We start from the raw sequence: 13914 nt of genomic DNA on the forward strand, positions 1-13914 counted from the left end.
TTACTGAGCTCATTTCTAGACATCTAGAGTAATTTTATTATATAAACATATTTTATTCCATTGGCAGATCATTTTACTTGTTTTGAGAAAAAACAAAGATCATTTTATGTATATCAAGAAAGATACTTTCAAAAGATAAAATAAATAAGATAAATATAATAATATATGACATAAATTGAATATTTTATATGTATATACAATAAAAAAGAATATTATAAAATTATTTTTACGATAAATACAAATTAACTAAAACTTAAAACAAGCAAAATCTGCAGATGGAATAAGACAAAATGGCTCAACACAATTAAAATGTCTACAAAAAAGTTAAATAATCTTAGAATATTCATACAGCAATCTAATCAAGAGAAACATTAGATATATTGACTACATTTAGGATGTTTTCAGTTTCTAAGATATCAGTTTTTGCAGTGTGCAGATAACATATCATGTGATCATATCAAACAACAAAGCAATTGACCACTGGATCAATGGACTGTAAAATAAAACTGGATTGCTTATTGGGTGGCTAAAAATGACTTACTACTGACCCCATTCAGGTTTAAGTTTTACATTTTGTCAGTTTTCTGAGCCACAACAACAAACAAATGTGAGTTTCTCACAGCTAACGTTACTGTAAGCAGCTGTATAAAGTAGCCACAACAGCTGTTTACACAGCTCCTTGTTTATTCTCTGTTAGCTGCTGTTCTCTTTCATCTGTGTAGGTTCTTTTTTTCCTTTCTTTGATCCAATTCTTTGATGCATTTTTACACAGAGCTCAGATTCATTTTGGAATCAAATAATAAAAATTATGAACAGCACCAACAGCTGGGAAAATCCTACAAAGATTATAAAAATGCCGCAATTATCTACATAACACCTTGCAGATCACTTTGTATAGTAAGAACAATACAGTGTACCCAAAAACAAGCTGCTAATTTGTCTAACAAGCTGAGTAACTAAATGCATTGCATGCAATTTGTTTTTGAATTGCTACATGTAACTGTCAAGTTGCTTGGAAATTATATTGTTAGCAGCTCATAACCGGCAACTAGTTGCATGAAAGTTTTGTCGCGTAAAGCCAGCCTAAAAGTCATTTGTTGTTTTGAGGCTCTGACTAAAGACTTTGCAAATGTCGTAGTTTTAAAGAATGCAGTTGCTGTTTGTACACATTTTTCATTTTAGTCAGAATATTTAATATGCAATGTAACCTTCTCATCACACTGCACTCACAAGAATCACGTGAACTTTATAGCTAAGCTGTTTAGATCTTTCAGCCAGTGTTGCCCAATATGAATCTACTAGATATAGCTGAGTGCTACTGTTCTCATGTTCTTTTAATAAGGGATGTAAATGTTACAACTACGACCCCCAAAGTACACAATCAGCACTACATATAATATCCCCCCATATACAGTCATAAGAATTCATTATGAATGTTGTTTCTTCATTATTGGGAGTTTACTGCTTGCCATAGCCTGCTTTCTGCAGTGCCACAGTACACATATTAGGCTGTCCAGTAGTAAGATGTGCTAAGGCTGACTTTACACAGTGAAACTTTCATGCAACTAGTTGCATGCTGAGTTGCCTGCAATCCATTTTCCATGCTTGACAGTTAACAACGCAATTCAAGAGCAAAGTTGCATGCAACACATTTAATTAGTCAAGTTACACATTTTATACTGTTTGTTATAAAACAGATAGTTACAGTCCTAAAATCTGATTGGCTGAGCCGCGTTTGAAGCCGTTGTAAAATACTCAATACACACACCTATGACTGCCTCACAACAACTGAATTGTGCATTACTATGCCACAGCGTGAAAAAACCCTTGTGCTGTTAATGGAATAATCTTTGACTCTCATGCTGCTCGCAAGGACCACCGAATATATTGATGAAGTTTAAACTGAGGGGTTGGCAACTTGTGTTCTTAACTATAACTAGGCTGGTCAGTTGGCTACAGGCTAAAAGATAGCCAACTGCTTAAACAACTCTATCATTAAAATCACAAGCTTGAATTAAAGTACTTCCAGTATCACTAACTGTATATATATATATATATATACACACACACACACATATATATACGTACTTGAAGCACCATCATTTTTAAGTGTGTAGGCAAACCTGGACCCTGGTGTTATTTCTGGTATCACCTCCGTTTAGGTTCCGAGCGAGCTGAGCTGATACCAAAAGGTGATGTGGAAAAACTGCAGACTGCTGATTGGTTGGATCATCTCTATCACCCTAAACACACATGCTATCGTTAGCTACCAGGTTAGCGTGACCTGCATCACAACAGAATTGTCTCGTCGTCTGAACTCTGATGTAGTTTTTCCCCAACCTCTCCTTCTTTCACTGCTATATCTGCAGTAGAAAACAAAGCAGCCGGTACCAAAAGTGGAAAAGTGCCATAAATATGCTTCATAAAGAAAAACAAACTAAAAGGGCTGAATGAGTGCAGGTGAAAGACTGGCTTTTGAGAAGAGAGAAGAGTTTAAACAGCTGTTAGTGTTAGCAGGCTGGTTAACCCAGCTAGTTACAGAAATGCCCCTTTACTGACACAAAAAACTTTAAATTTTGTGTGCAATCAGTCAGTAGTGACTTCTTTTCAAGAGTCCAAAAGAACATATTCTATTTCTATTTCTTCTCCACCGAACCAAAGATGTTTTCCAGTCATTTAAAATGACGTCTTGTTCATAATGTGCTGTTGTATTTTAATAGCTGTTTTATTGAGACATTTATTACTGTCGCGGCTGGCTTTAAGTTAGTTGCAGGATGCCTTACATTACATTACATTACATTAAACTTAAGTGCAATTTAGTTTCGTTAAGATATCAAGCAACCAAAGCTGCATTAAAGTTTCACCAGTAAAGCCAGCCTAATAGAATGTGATGTGTGCAAGAACTGCTTTGTGTAACTGGCAAGTTGCCTGGAAATTATGTTGCATGCATCTTACATTGTGCAACTATTTATGTGAAGATTTCACCATGTAAAGCCAGCCTAATAGAATGTAATGTGTGCAACTTTGTTTTTGAATTTCTTTGTGTAACTGTTAAGTTGCCTTAACGATGGAAATGATGTTGCAGGCAAGTCACAACTTGCAACTGTTTATATGAAGGTTTCAGCCAGTAAAGCCAGCTTAAGGGATAAAGTGATGTTGCTTTTAAGTGGCAATTTTTGTTAATATATATTTCTTAAGGCAATTTAAATGCAATTTAGTGTTATGAAGGTTTCAGAAACAAACAAAGTTGCATTAAGGTCCACCAGTGAAGCCAGAATGAGGTATGTGCAACTTTTTGAATTGCTTTGTGTAACTGTCAAATTGCCTGGAATTGGTGTTGCATGAAGCTTACAGTGTGCAACTATTTGTATTAAAATTTCGCCGGTAAAGCCTGCCTAAGAGAATTGAGTGTGTGCAACTTTTTAAATTGCTTTGTGTAACTGTCAAGTTGCCCTAAAATGATGTTGCATGCAACTCGCAATGTGCAACTAATTGTATGAAGGTTTCACCATGTAAAGCCAGCCTAAGGGTTTTTGGTTATCTATTACTTAAGGCATGTCAAGTGTAGTTTAGATTTTATGTTAGTTTCAAGCAACTAAACATTAGTTGCATATAATTATCATTACTGCTTACATGCATGTGTTTACTTATGTAAGATTCATTGAGCTACACAGGTTAGCCTGTTACCTTAACATCGCCAGTTGTTTATTGGGTGAAGATAGTTGTGCCCCCTCAGTAATTTTTTGCCCTCTTGTCTAATTGATACTGTAGCCGGACCCACATCGCACATCATTTAATGCTAACTAGTTAAACAAGTAAGCAAGTTTTGCACTGAAGTACTGAAGTGTTTAATAAATAACAGCATGAACAACAACACAACATAAGCTTGCATTTCTTGATGTATACTGTATATACACATACATATTTTTATTTTGACCATATAAACTATATAAATATGTCATGCAGTCATCATAACTTAAGAGACCAATAATTTACAGTGTGAGGTAGGGTAGGACAGGGCTGGGCTGGGGGTGTCGGGTGAAGATATAAGGGGAGGAGTCCGGTACACTGTATTGGCAGTATATTGTTTGTTATTTGGGGGAGGGCGGGGTTGGTCAAGTGAGTCTTCGGACAGAGGTTTGCTGAGAAATAAATCGATGGGTCAATGCCTCCATGACTTTCGACTCAGCACACACACGCATGCTGCGTTGATGCGGATGAGCCTCCAGGCGATCTGGTTCTTGAAAGACGTTAGTGCCCGCACGTACGTGTGCGTGTTGGTGCAGTACGAGTTCCAGTGCTTGTTGTCAATCCCTCGGCATCCGGAGGTTCCCGCTTTTATCCCGCTGACCCCTCGACCCCGAGGGGCATCGCTGGCTTTGTTGATGCGGCACGTGGTCTCATAGAACAACTGCTTCTTCACTACGTTGTTTATGCGGACGTCAGGCAGCACTGTGACCTCATTGCCCGCTAGGTCCGTGGCGCGGGTCAGGTTGCCCACCCAGTGGTTCTCGCTGTCGCACACCGAATATTCCCCACGATGCAAGAACTCTGTGGCCCTCCGCCGGACACGAGGCCCTCTGGATCCCACCGGGTCGCTGTCAGACGGCGCCACGTCACTGAAGAGCACGCGGGGTGAACGGTACCGACGTTTGTTGAAGAGTTTGGGGTCAATGGTGGGGATGAGGTCATCGTGGGTCAACTCCTGCTGGGATTGTCCAGACGAAGGCCTGGCTGAGCGATCCATTCCTGCGTGTTGATTGGCTGGACCTTGTGTTTGGACCTTGTGGCCCCCCGTGTTGAGTGCAGCCTGGACGCTGATCAGGAAGAGCAGGACCAGCGTCGACGACCTCATGGGCACACGTCCTGCAGAGAGAGAAGCAGAGCTGAAACCTCTGACCAATCTACGAACAACCATACTGCAAAAATGATATTTTAGCAAGTGTAAATATATCTAATATTTCTCATTTTGAGATTGCTGTACGAATATTCATAGATCATTTTAATTATTTCTAACATTTTTATTTTATTACTTATTTCAAGTAATTTTATCCTATGAAATTAGAAATTAATTATGAAATAAGTAAAATAATCTTTATAATTTCTCGAAACAAGCAAAATGATCTGCCAGTGTCAAAAATGGTGGTAAGGGTTAATGAGATGTAAACAGTCATTCAGAGTGGTTTGGTGTGAAATGGTTCATTCTAGAGAAACTTACTGAGTCAGAATTGTTCACAGTGGTGGTGACAGGAACCAGACGTCCACCTCTAAAAGCTCCCTCACAGAAAGTTACTACATGAAATGGTTATGAATGCACTGTCTGGTGTCTGAGACACTGTTTTATGGTAGTTTTGAGAAAATCTTGGCCTTAAATTCTATTCATGGTGGAGGAATACATATGCAAGGCGCTGTGCGGCAAAATAGTCCCCGAAAAAAAAAAAAAACATATTATTTCAGATTTTCTGCTATTTTCCCATCATCAACATTCCATATAAAACTCAGAAGACACGTGTAGGTTCACTGGTGGTTTTGGATAGTAAATAAAATGTCTATATTTGTGTTGTAGTCATGATGACCCCGGGTTCCTATCACCACCACTGTAAAGACATCAGAACCATTTCACACCAAACCACTCTGATTCACTCTGTTTACATCTCACACATTCAGTTATGGGGGGATTTTGGAAAATCAAACCCCAGTTCTCTCCTCTCCTGAAGCCATACAGTCTATCTTTGTTGTATATATGTTGAAATTGTGGTCTGGACAAAATTGGATATTTAAGCAATGCATATGATGTATGGATAAAAAATGAAAAACAAGACAAAATTATACTATGTCTTAAGGATTGCATGATGATCCCAAAATCATTTCAAATGAAATCACCAGTCCCGGATAGATGTTTAGACTTGGCTGATATTTCAGGCTCAAATTTGATGATGTGTTTGTTGAACTCCAGAAGAGCAGAATGTTTTGGCTTACTGCACTAAACTATTAGCATTTCATTCATTTTACAGCATTTGCAACTCTACAAAAATAAATTTTCTATTTCTCTGTAATGATAAAAAAAATGAGATTCAGTCCCAGTTTCTAAATTGTTTAGATGTTTATCAATCAACATTTTTTTTCCCCTGGAAATACATGTGGATGACCCTCATTTTCAATACAGCTGAGCATTAGCAGCGCAACGGGACTGAAAAGTAATTAAAATGGAATTTAATCAGGTTAAAGTAAAATGAACAGAACTACAAGAAAATAATAACAATAATAATAAACAATTCAGATAATACTTATGAATTAATTAAGAGGCGGAATAAGAAAAATATAAATAAATAAGGCAAATTAAAAAATGAAAGCAATTGAGTAAAAGGTTTAAGAAAAGTAATAAAATAAACAGTAATAGAATTAAGATCAAATAAAAAATAAGATTTTAATAAGTCAAAAAATAATTAAATAAAATGATTGTAAATGAAAATCATAATAAAATTTAATTGAAAGGAGAACGGATAAACTTATACTCAACTAAAACATTGACAGGCTGTCTGAAGGTGGCTAAAAATTAACTTTAAAATGATGGACAGAGACCAGCAAGTGAGTTTTAGAGACTCCTGTAGTGACATCCAGCTCACTTCCCAGTTCACTGCCCAGTTCAGTACAAACTCTATGTATTATGCATTAGCTACTATGTTTATGTTCTAGTATCGGCAGATATATATATATATATATATATATATATATATATATATATATATATATATACATGAAAAATATTGCATATCAACATTGGCCCACAGTTCCCATATCAGTGCATCCGCACTACTTCTTTAAAAGCTTTAAGTAGAAAAATTCAGCATGGTGTGTATACAGTGCTGTGGTGACTACGGTGCTGTGGCTGACCTGTGAAATGTTCCTGGTTGAAGCGAAGGCCCCGTGGGCTCCTAGAGCCAGTGTCCAGTGCTGGCTGAGCCCCGAGAGCCTGCCATCAGGACTGGCCTGTGCGTCTGCTTCTCTCTGCAACACAAACACACAGGGAATGTTATTGAATAACACACAACAGATGTAGTGGTTAGACAGTTCAGCAGAAAATCAAACTCCACCAGTTACCTCCCTTTCACTAAATGTAAACATGTTTGGTGTCTGAAGTTTGCTAGTTTTAGCTCTGCACCTACAAGCTAAGAAGTAATCGCAACTTATACCCCACCGATAAGCGTTGTGCTAACTGCTGGCCTAAGAGGTCACACATGCACCTCAAACTCTGCTGTTGCATTCAGTAATCTCCAATGAACTTTATGGCTCATGACTAATCAGCTCAAAACTGATGATTTAGGCAGGACATTAACTCTACACACTTAATGAGTTTGTTCTATATAGCACCAAAAAGCGCTCTTCTATTGTTACAAGATTGTAACAACATCTTCAAAAACACATTCTCCATCAATCTGAAGATTCATTTCACCTCACTGAAGAAACTGAAGAAACAAACTTCAGACACCAAATATGTCTTGGCTGATCGACTACATTTTGGGGTGGGGTTGGGGGGATTGTGTAAACTTGATGTTCTCTTTGTAAATGGCCCTTGAAGTATAAAAAGTCAACCTTGAAGAAATAAATCAGATTTGTTTCCTGGAAGCTGTGTGTCCAGTTCATGGCCATCACTCACTCTTTACAGATGTTAGTAGTAACAAACACAATTTAAAAACATGAATCTTTCTCAGCGGCAAAAACAGAGACTTGGCGAAGTCTCATGGATTCTCTCACTTCAAGCTTTGTTCCTGGAGAAGTGTGACATTTCTCACCCCATAATGACTGTTTCCCTATGTAACACCACTGACCAGTATGTGTTTCATTACTCATACTCTGTTAGCACTGGAGGTCAGACTTTAGCACGGTGCTAGGTTCTATAAGTTTCAACTGGACTCAAGCACTCATGCTTACTACTGAACCTAATGGATGTCTGAAAGGATGAGATTAGTCAGTGAAACAGAACCATTAGCCTGTAGGCAGGATCATTAACCTGGGCTGCACATTTGGTACAGTGTTAGTGTTTGCATTAGTAATTTGGACCTTACGCAAAGACATTAACCTTATATGCATGGAGACCGTAACAATCTACACAGGGACCCATTTTCTTGGGATCCTGTCTTCACAGGGCCCCATCTAATCGTGGTCCTATCTTTATAGGGCCCCATGTTCTTGGGGTTCTATCTTCACAGGGCCTCATGTTCTAAAGATCTTATGTTCCCATGGCTTCTTGTTTTTAAAATCTTACGTTCCCAGGGCCCCATGTTCTTAGGATCTTATTTTTCCAGGGCCTCATGTTCCTAAGAATTTATGTTTCCAGAGCTCCATGTTCTTAGGATCTTATATCCCAGGGCCTCATGTTCTTAAGATCTTATGTTTCTAGGGCTCCATGTTCTTAGGATCTTATGTCCCAGGGCCCCATGTTCTTAAGATCTTATGTTTCTAGGGCTCCATGTTCTTAGGAGGTTATGTTCCCAGGGCCCCTTTTTCATAGTATCTTATGCTTCCAGGGCCCCATGTTCTTAAGATCTTATGTTCCCAGGGTCCCGTGTTCTTAAAATCATATGTTCCCAGGGCCCTATGTTCTTAGGGTCTTCTGTTCACAGGGCCCCATCTTCTTGTGGTCCTTATCTTCATAGGACCCCATGTTCTCAAGATGTTATGTTCTTATGGCCCCATGTTCCCAGGGCCCCATGTTCTTAGGATCTTATGTTCCCCACCCATGTTTCGTGGGTGCAAAACTGTGCAGTGGGCTTTGAGGTGCGTTTTCTGTCAGCACACAGTGGATTCTAATGAAGTCATCTATAAACATGGCAGCTGCTGCTTGGTGTAGTCTGAATATGGTAGAAGACATGTCGAAGTGTTGAAGATGTATTTAAACTCATTTCATCATGCTCTGAAAATTCTTCAAAAACAATGGCCTTCAAAGTTGCCATAGTTGCAAAGCTTGCATACCAACAGAGTATTGTAAATGGTTTTCTACGTTCCGTCAGGGCTGAATGCAGCACAGGGCTCTAAAGAAAGACTGTACTTATGATAAGAACATCTTTCTTGCAGTGAAAAGGCATAAGATTGGAATGTATATTTGGAATGTTCTTCCTACACTTTAAGTCCAAGCTTCATTCTTAAATGAAAATTTTTAAAAATAAAAGTAATTTTTTGACTTAAATCTGGACTACAAACACCAAAGACCAAAGGACAAGTGTTATAAAAACAGTGAGTTGTCACCTCCTAGTGTAAATGCTGGGTAATACTGCATTGGGGATGCAGCTGGAAATAATACATATCAGCAGTGCCAGTGTGCACTGTGTTTATTCCAGACTAATCACAAAGAAATAAAATGCGCTTTCATCTTTAGATTAATGTACTATATATAACGCGGATCATGTAAACATGGGTCAGTGGTCGACCTATTGTGTCCAGATTACAAACATATTTGTGATAAAACATTTTCCCCCATCAAAACCATCTGCCAACTTTGTGTTAAAGTTTGTTTGGAATGCAGATGCTATAAAACAAATCTTTTCCACATTATCTGCCAGTAAATGCATATAAACACAAGAGAAAAATGTATTGGAACAAAACTGCATGAGTTATGGATGTATATTTACAAAGGAAGGAGCCCTCAGGGCTTAGCCTGCTCCAAATAAAACAGAGAGAGTACAGAATAAGATGGATCCTTTATGAAAAACACTTTTGCAGGTTGTGATTGAGAGAAATCTGATAGAAACTATAAATTTCTTTCCTTAACGTCTTTGTTCAGATTGCAAAATAGTTAATCACATGGAGTTTCATTCAAGTGAAAGTTTTCAAAATATATTTTTCAATATATTGGCATGCCAAAGAGTTTGTCCTTATACAAAAGTCTAAAAAGTATTATACCGCTTATTACAAAAAATTACACATGAAATAATTAAACTCTGAGGGGAGTTTTATAGATTTAACTAAAAATGAATATAGATTCTGCTTAAATGGATCACTGGAACTGGTTGATTGTTGTATGTAAAATCAGTCTCATGACTGCAAGCATGAATTAAGAAAGTTAAATCTAATGCAATATACATCCTATTTCAGCCTTTTTGTGCCATATAAACCACAAATAACCTGTAGCCTTCTTTGGCTACAATAACACAGGTGAACTGGAGGGCTAAAGCCACAAGGCTGGTTTAAGGCTGTTTCCTAAAGACTGCTGCTGCTTTCATACAGTAAACCCACTCACAGTAACTTTACTACAGGTAACTCAAGCCTTTCATGTCCTGCCACACAGTCTCTGGAGAGCTCACCACTCTGGGGTCAGCCTTATCAGCCCAACGCCTGGGTTTCAATATCAAAGCAGTGGTGCCAGGGTTCAATCCTAGCATAGTTCTGCTATACACTGCCACAGACCACCATACACTGCCATAGACTATGCTACTATAGACCACCATAAACAGAGAGAGATCAAAGACAGTCTACTGCCATAGACCACCATATACTGCCTCAGACCAGACAGTCTACTGCGAGACACTCTACTGCCACACACTGATATACACTGCTGTAGACAATCTACTGCCACACACTGCTATACACTGCCATAGACCACCTTACATGGCCACAGACCAAATACAGTCTAATATCTTTGACCATCATACACTGCCACAGACCAGAGACAGTCTATGCTGCCATACGCTGCCGTCTGATATCATAGACCTAAAACAGACTACTGCCATAGCCTGCAATACACTGCCACAGACCAAAGTCAGTCTACTGCTATAGACTGCCATACGCTGCCACAGACCCAAGACAGTTTACTGCCATAGACTACTTTATGCTGCCACAGGCCAAAGTAAGTCTACTGCTATGGACTGCCATACACTGCCACAGACTAAAGACAGTCTACTGCTAAAGACTGTCATACACTGCCACAGACCAAAGACAGTCCACTACCACAGACTGCCTTAGACTAAAACCAGTCTACTGCCATACACTGCCATATGCTGCCACAGACCAAAGACAGTCTAAAGATGAACCCAAAGGTTCTATTGTTATGGTGTCAAACTTATAACATTAGAAAAAACCTTTTGGTGTTATATATGCAACACACTCTCCATCAATCTGAAGAACGATTTCACCATGTAAAGCACCATTTAAGCATGCAAATTGTTCTTTGAATGTTATATAGAACCACTGTCTTTACTAAAGAACATTTTACACCAAACCACTCTGAATGACTTTTTTACATTTTGACCCTTTAATTATGCTGAACATTTTGAAAAAGTCAATGAATTCCCTTTTAAATTAGTCGCAGTGTGTTTTTTCTCTGACGTACTATTAGTGAACACCATTTTTTTAATTTACTGACCATTGAGTGCAATGTTGTGATCACTCAGTGCTTTACAGCATCCTCCCATTCACTTTGTACGAGTGTGTATCACAGAGAGACAGAGGGTGGAGAAAAGCGGGGCTTGTAGGTGGGAGGTAACTGAGCTTGTACAGGAAATCAGAGCATACATCCACCAGAGGGCAGTGAAGCACTAAATACTATCCAGAAGTCTGAATGAGAAGAAGAGTCTTTATAATCAGTTACAGTTACAGTGTGGTTAATCAGCTGATCCACAATTACATCATATTACACTGTAATAGGCAACACTGTCACTGTACTATACTGTAATTAATATTATAGTAAATATTACACATGCCTGACAGAAACTGTGAGTAGGCAATTCTGCTCTCTCTTTTTTCTTTGTTTCCAATTCTTTCCTTCTCACTGTCTGCCTTTGTTTTTCTCTTTCCTCTCTCCCTTTTCTTTCCTTTTCTCTTCTGTTCTTTCAGACTCTATTTCTTTTTCCTTCCTTCTATTGTTTTCATTCTCTTTCTTCCTTTCTTGTACCTCTGAAGTTCATGTTCTCCACCCCGGTTTCTTTCTCTGTCTTTGTCTCTCTCTCTCTCTTTCTTTCTTTCTTTGTTTCTTTCTCTCAAGTTCATATTTTCTCTCTCCTTCTCTATCTGTCTGTTACTCTCTCACTGTTTTGCTGTTTGTCTTGCTCGCTCTCCTGATCTCTCTCTCTCTCTCTCTCTCTCTCTCTCTCTCTCTCCGTATACCTGGATCAGGTCAGTGTGTATAATCTGTGTCATCTGAAAGTGTTCCTCTCTTTGAAGGCTGAAACGAGATAGAGAGAGTGAGAGACACAGAGACAAAGAAAAAGAGAGAGACGGAAATAGAGAGATACAACAATATATAGAAAGAGGGATGATCTGCTGCTCTCTACTCCATCACAGCTGCTGCTCTGAGAGCAGTAATGTTAACAGTGTTGCTGTTTGGCTCAGGATGCCACCATTTCAGTACCTGCAGGTCGTACACCAGTGAAGAGCGCATCATTTATTTGTCTGTTATTAGAACTCTGAGCTGTGCATATAATAATGTAAGTGAAACTTTAAACTTCTGTAATCACAGTACAGTTACTGACTTAATAAAAAAATACATGCCTGCTTAATTCAATACAATGTTTTTAATTCATACATTTCCTCTATATAGATTTTTGTATGTATGCAATCTTTGTGTGCTGCCTGTGCAGCGGAAGTGGGAAGCTTGTAAATTCAGGTGAAAAATCTGCCCAAACATCTGATCGTGTTAATATGAAAGTGATGGATAAAGATCTCAGGGCTGAAGAAGAGAAGCTCAACTAAACACACCATACTACATTTACATTTACAAACAGCTCTGTAACATTTAGCCTTTATTCACAAAGAGGTTATTTTAGCTGATTTTCAACTGTTTCCACCCAAACTGCATCAGTTCTTCATTTTACTGAGTAGAGCTGACTGTGTGCTGTTTAAAAGTGGTGACACTGATGGGGCTTTTAAAGCTGCTCGAGCTGAAGTGTCATTATTGAGTGAGGAGAATAAAAACACACTAAAATCAGGTAAGCATGTGCTGCTGCGAGTCACCCTATAAAGCCTGAAATAATCAAGTCGGAGGCGTCAAGTTTTTCACACCACGTCGTACATCTTCACATATTCATGTCACACATACAGACTCAAAAGAAGGTCCGGCTCAAATGACCACATCCACAGAAGACGTGTCCTTCACCAAGTTTAGACTTTACATTCTTCTCCAATTGTCAGGTTTATCTGCTTGTTTTGCATGCAGTTACACATTCCCACCAGAGAGGTCTCCAAATTCCCACATCTTACATAGTGCTGCTTTAAGCTTGACAGTGTTTTTGAGGCACACTGACAGAGCTTTTAAAGCTGCATAAGATGATCACTACTGAGTGAGGAGAATAGAAACAGGCTAAAATATGGTGACCCATGCAATAAAATGTCCTTCTGCATGCTGCTTGCAATTACACATGTCCACCAGAGAGGTCTCCACATCCCCAAAACTTACACAGTGTAACTTTATATGATGCTTATGTTTATGTCTAACTAAGTCACTGAAGACATATGCAAAGTTTCACCGTATTCAGTCGGTATAAGTGGGTTTTAGAAAGTAACTGAGGTGTAAAGTAATGAGTAGTGAGATTACTTTTAATAATCTCACTACTCACTGGTGGTTTTGGATAGTAAATAAAATGTCTATATTTGTGTTGTAGTCATGGTGACCTGGTTCCTATCACCATCACTGTAAAGAAAAATAGGAAGTAATGAGCAAGTAATCTAATTAAAGTCTGACCTAAGTTATTAAGAATTTGTAATGGATAACTTGAGTAATTATCCCAGCACTGGCCAAAACATGTTTGGTGGAAGTTGCTTGTTTAGTTTACAAGGCTAATATAGCTAACAAGCAATGGAAGCTCATACCCCACCAATTAGCATGGTGCTAACTGCAACCCTGGAGTTGTTGAGTATCTCTAATAGATGTGATTATGTGGTTTCTGACATTGTATGGTACACCTTTATCTATAAACATAGACT

The 13914-nt window shown here is 38.5% G+C and overlaps 1 protein-coding gene across 1 annotated transcript in view; it reads right to left on the minus strand.

Annotated features, from left to right (window-relative positions):
* Positions 1-4104: 4104 nt before the first annotated feature.
* The window catches only part of ngfa (nerve growth factor a (beta polypeptide)), a 58601-nt gene continuing 48791 nt past the window's right edge, over positions 4105-13914 (minus strand). The window contains exons 2-3 of the mRNA XM_036592525.1: positions 6895-7008; positions 4105-4866 (exon numbers count right to left, since the gene is read on the minus strand). Coding sequence (XP_036448418.1) covers positions 4163-4855 — 693 coding nt within the window. The 5' untranslated portion in view covers positions 4856-4866; positions 6895-7008 and the 3' untranslated portion in view covers positions 4105-4162. The remainder of the gene's footprint in view (positions 4867-6894; positions 7009-13914) is intronic.

This window comes from Colossoma macropomum, unplaced genomic scaffold, assembly GCF_904425465.1.
Source record: "Colossoma macropomum unplaced genomic scaffold, Colossoma_macropomum, whole genome shotgun sequence".
In the NCBI taxonomy this organism is placed as follows: domain Eukaryota; kingdom Metazoa; phylum Chordata; class Actinopteri; order Characiformes; family Serrasalmidae; genus Colossoma; species Colossoma macropomum.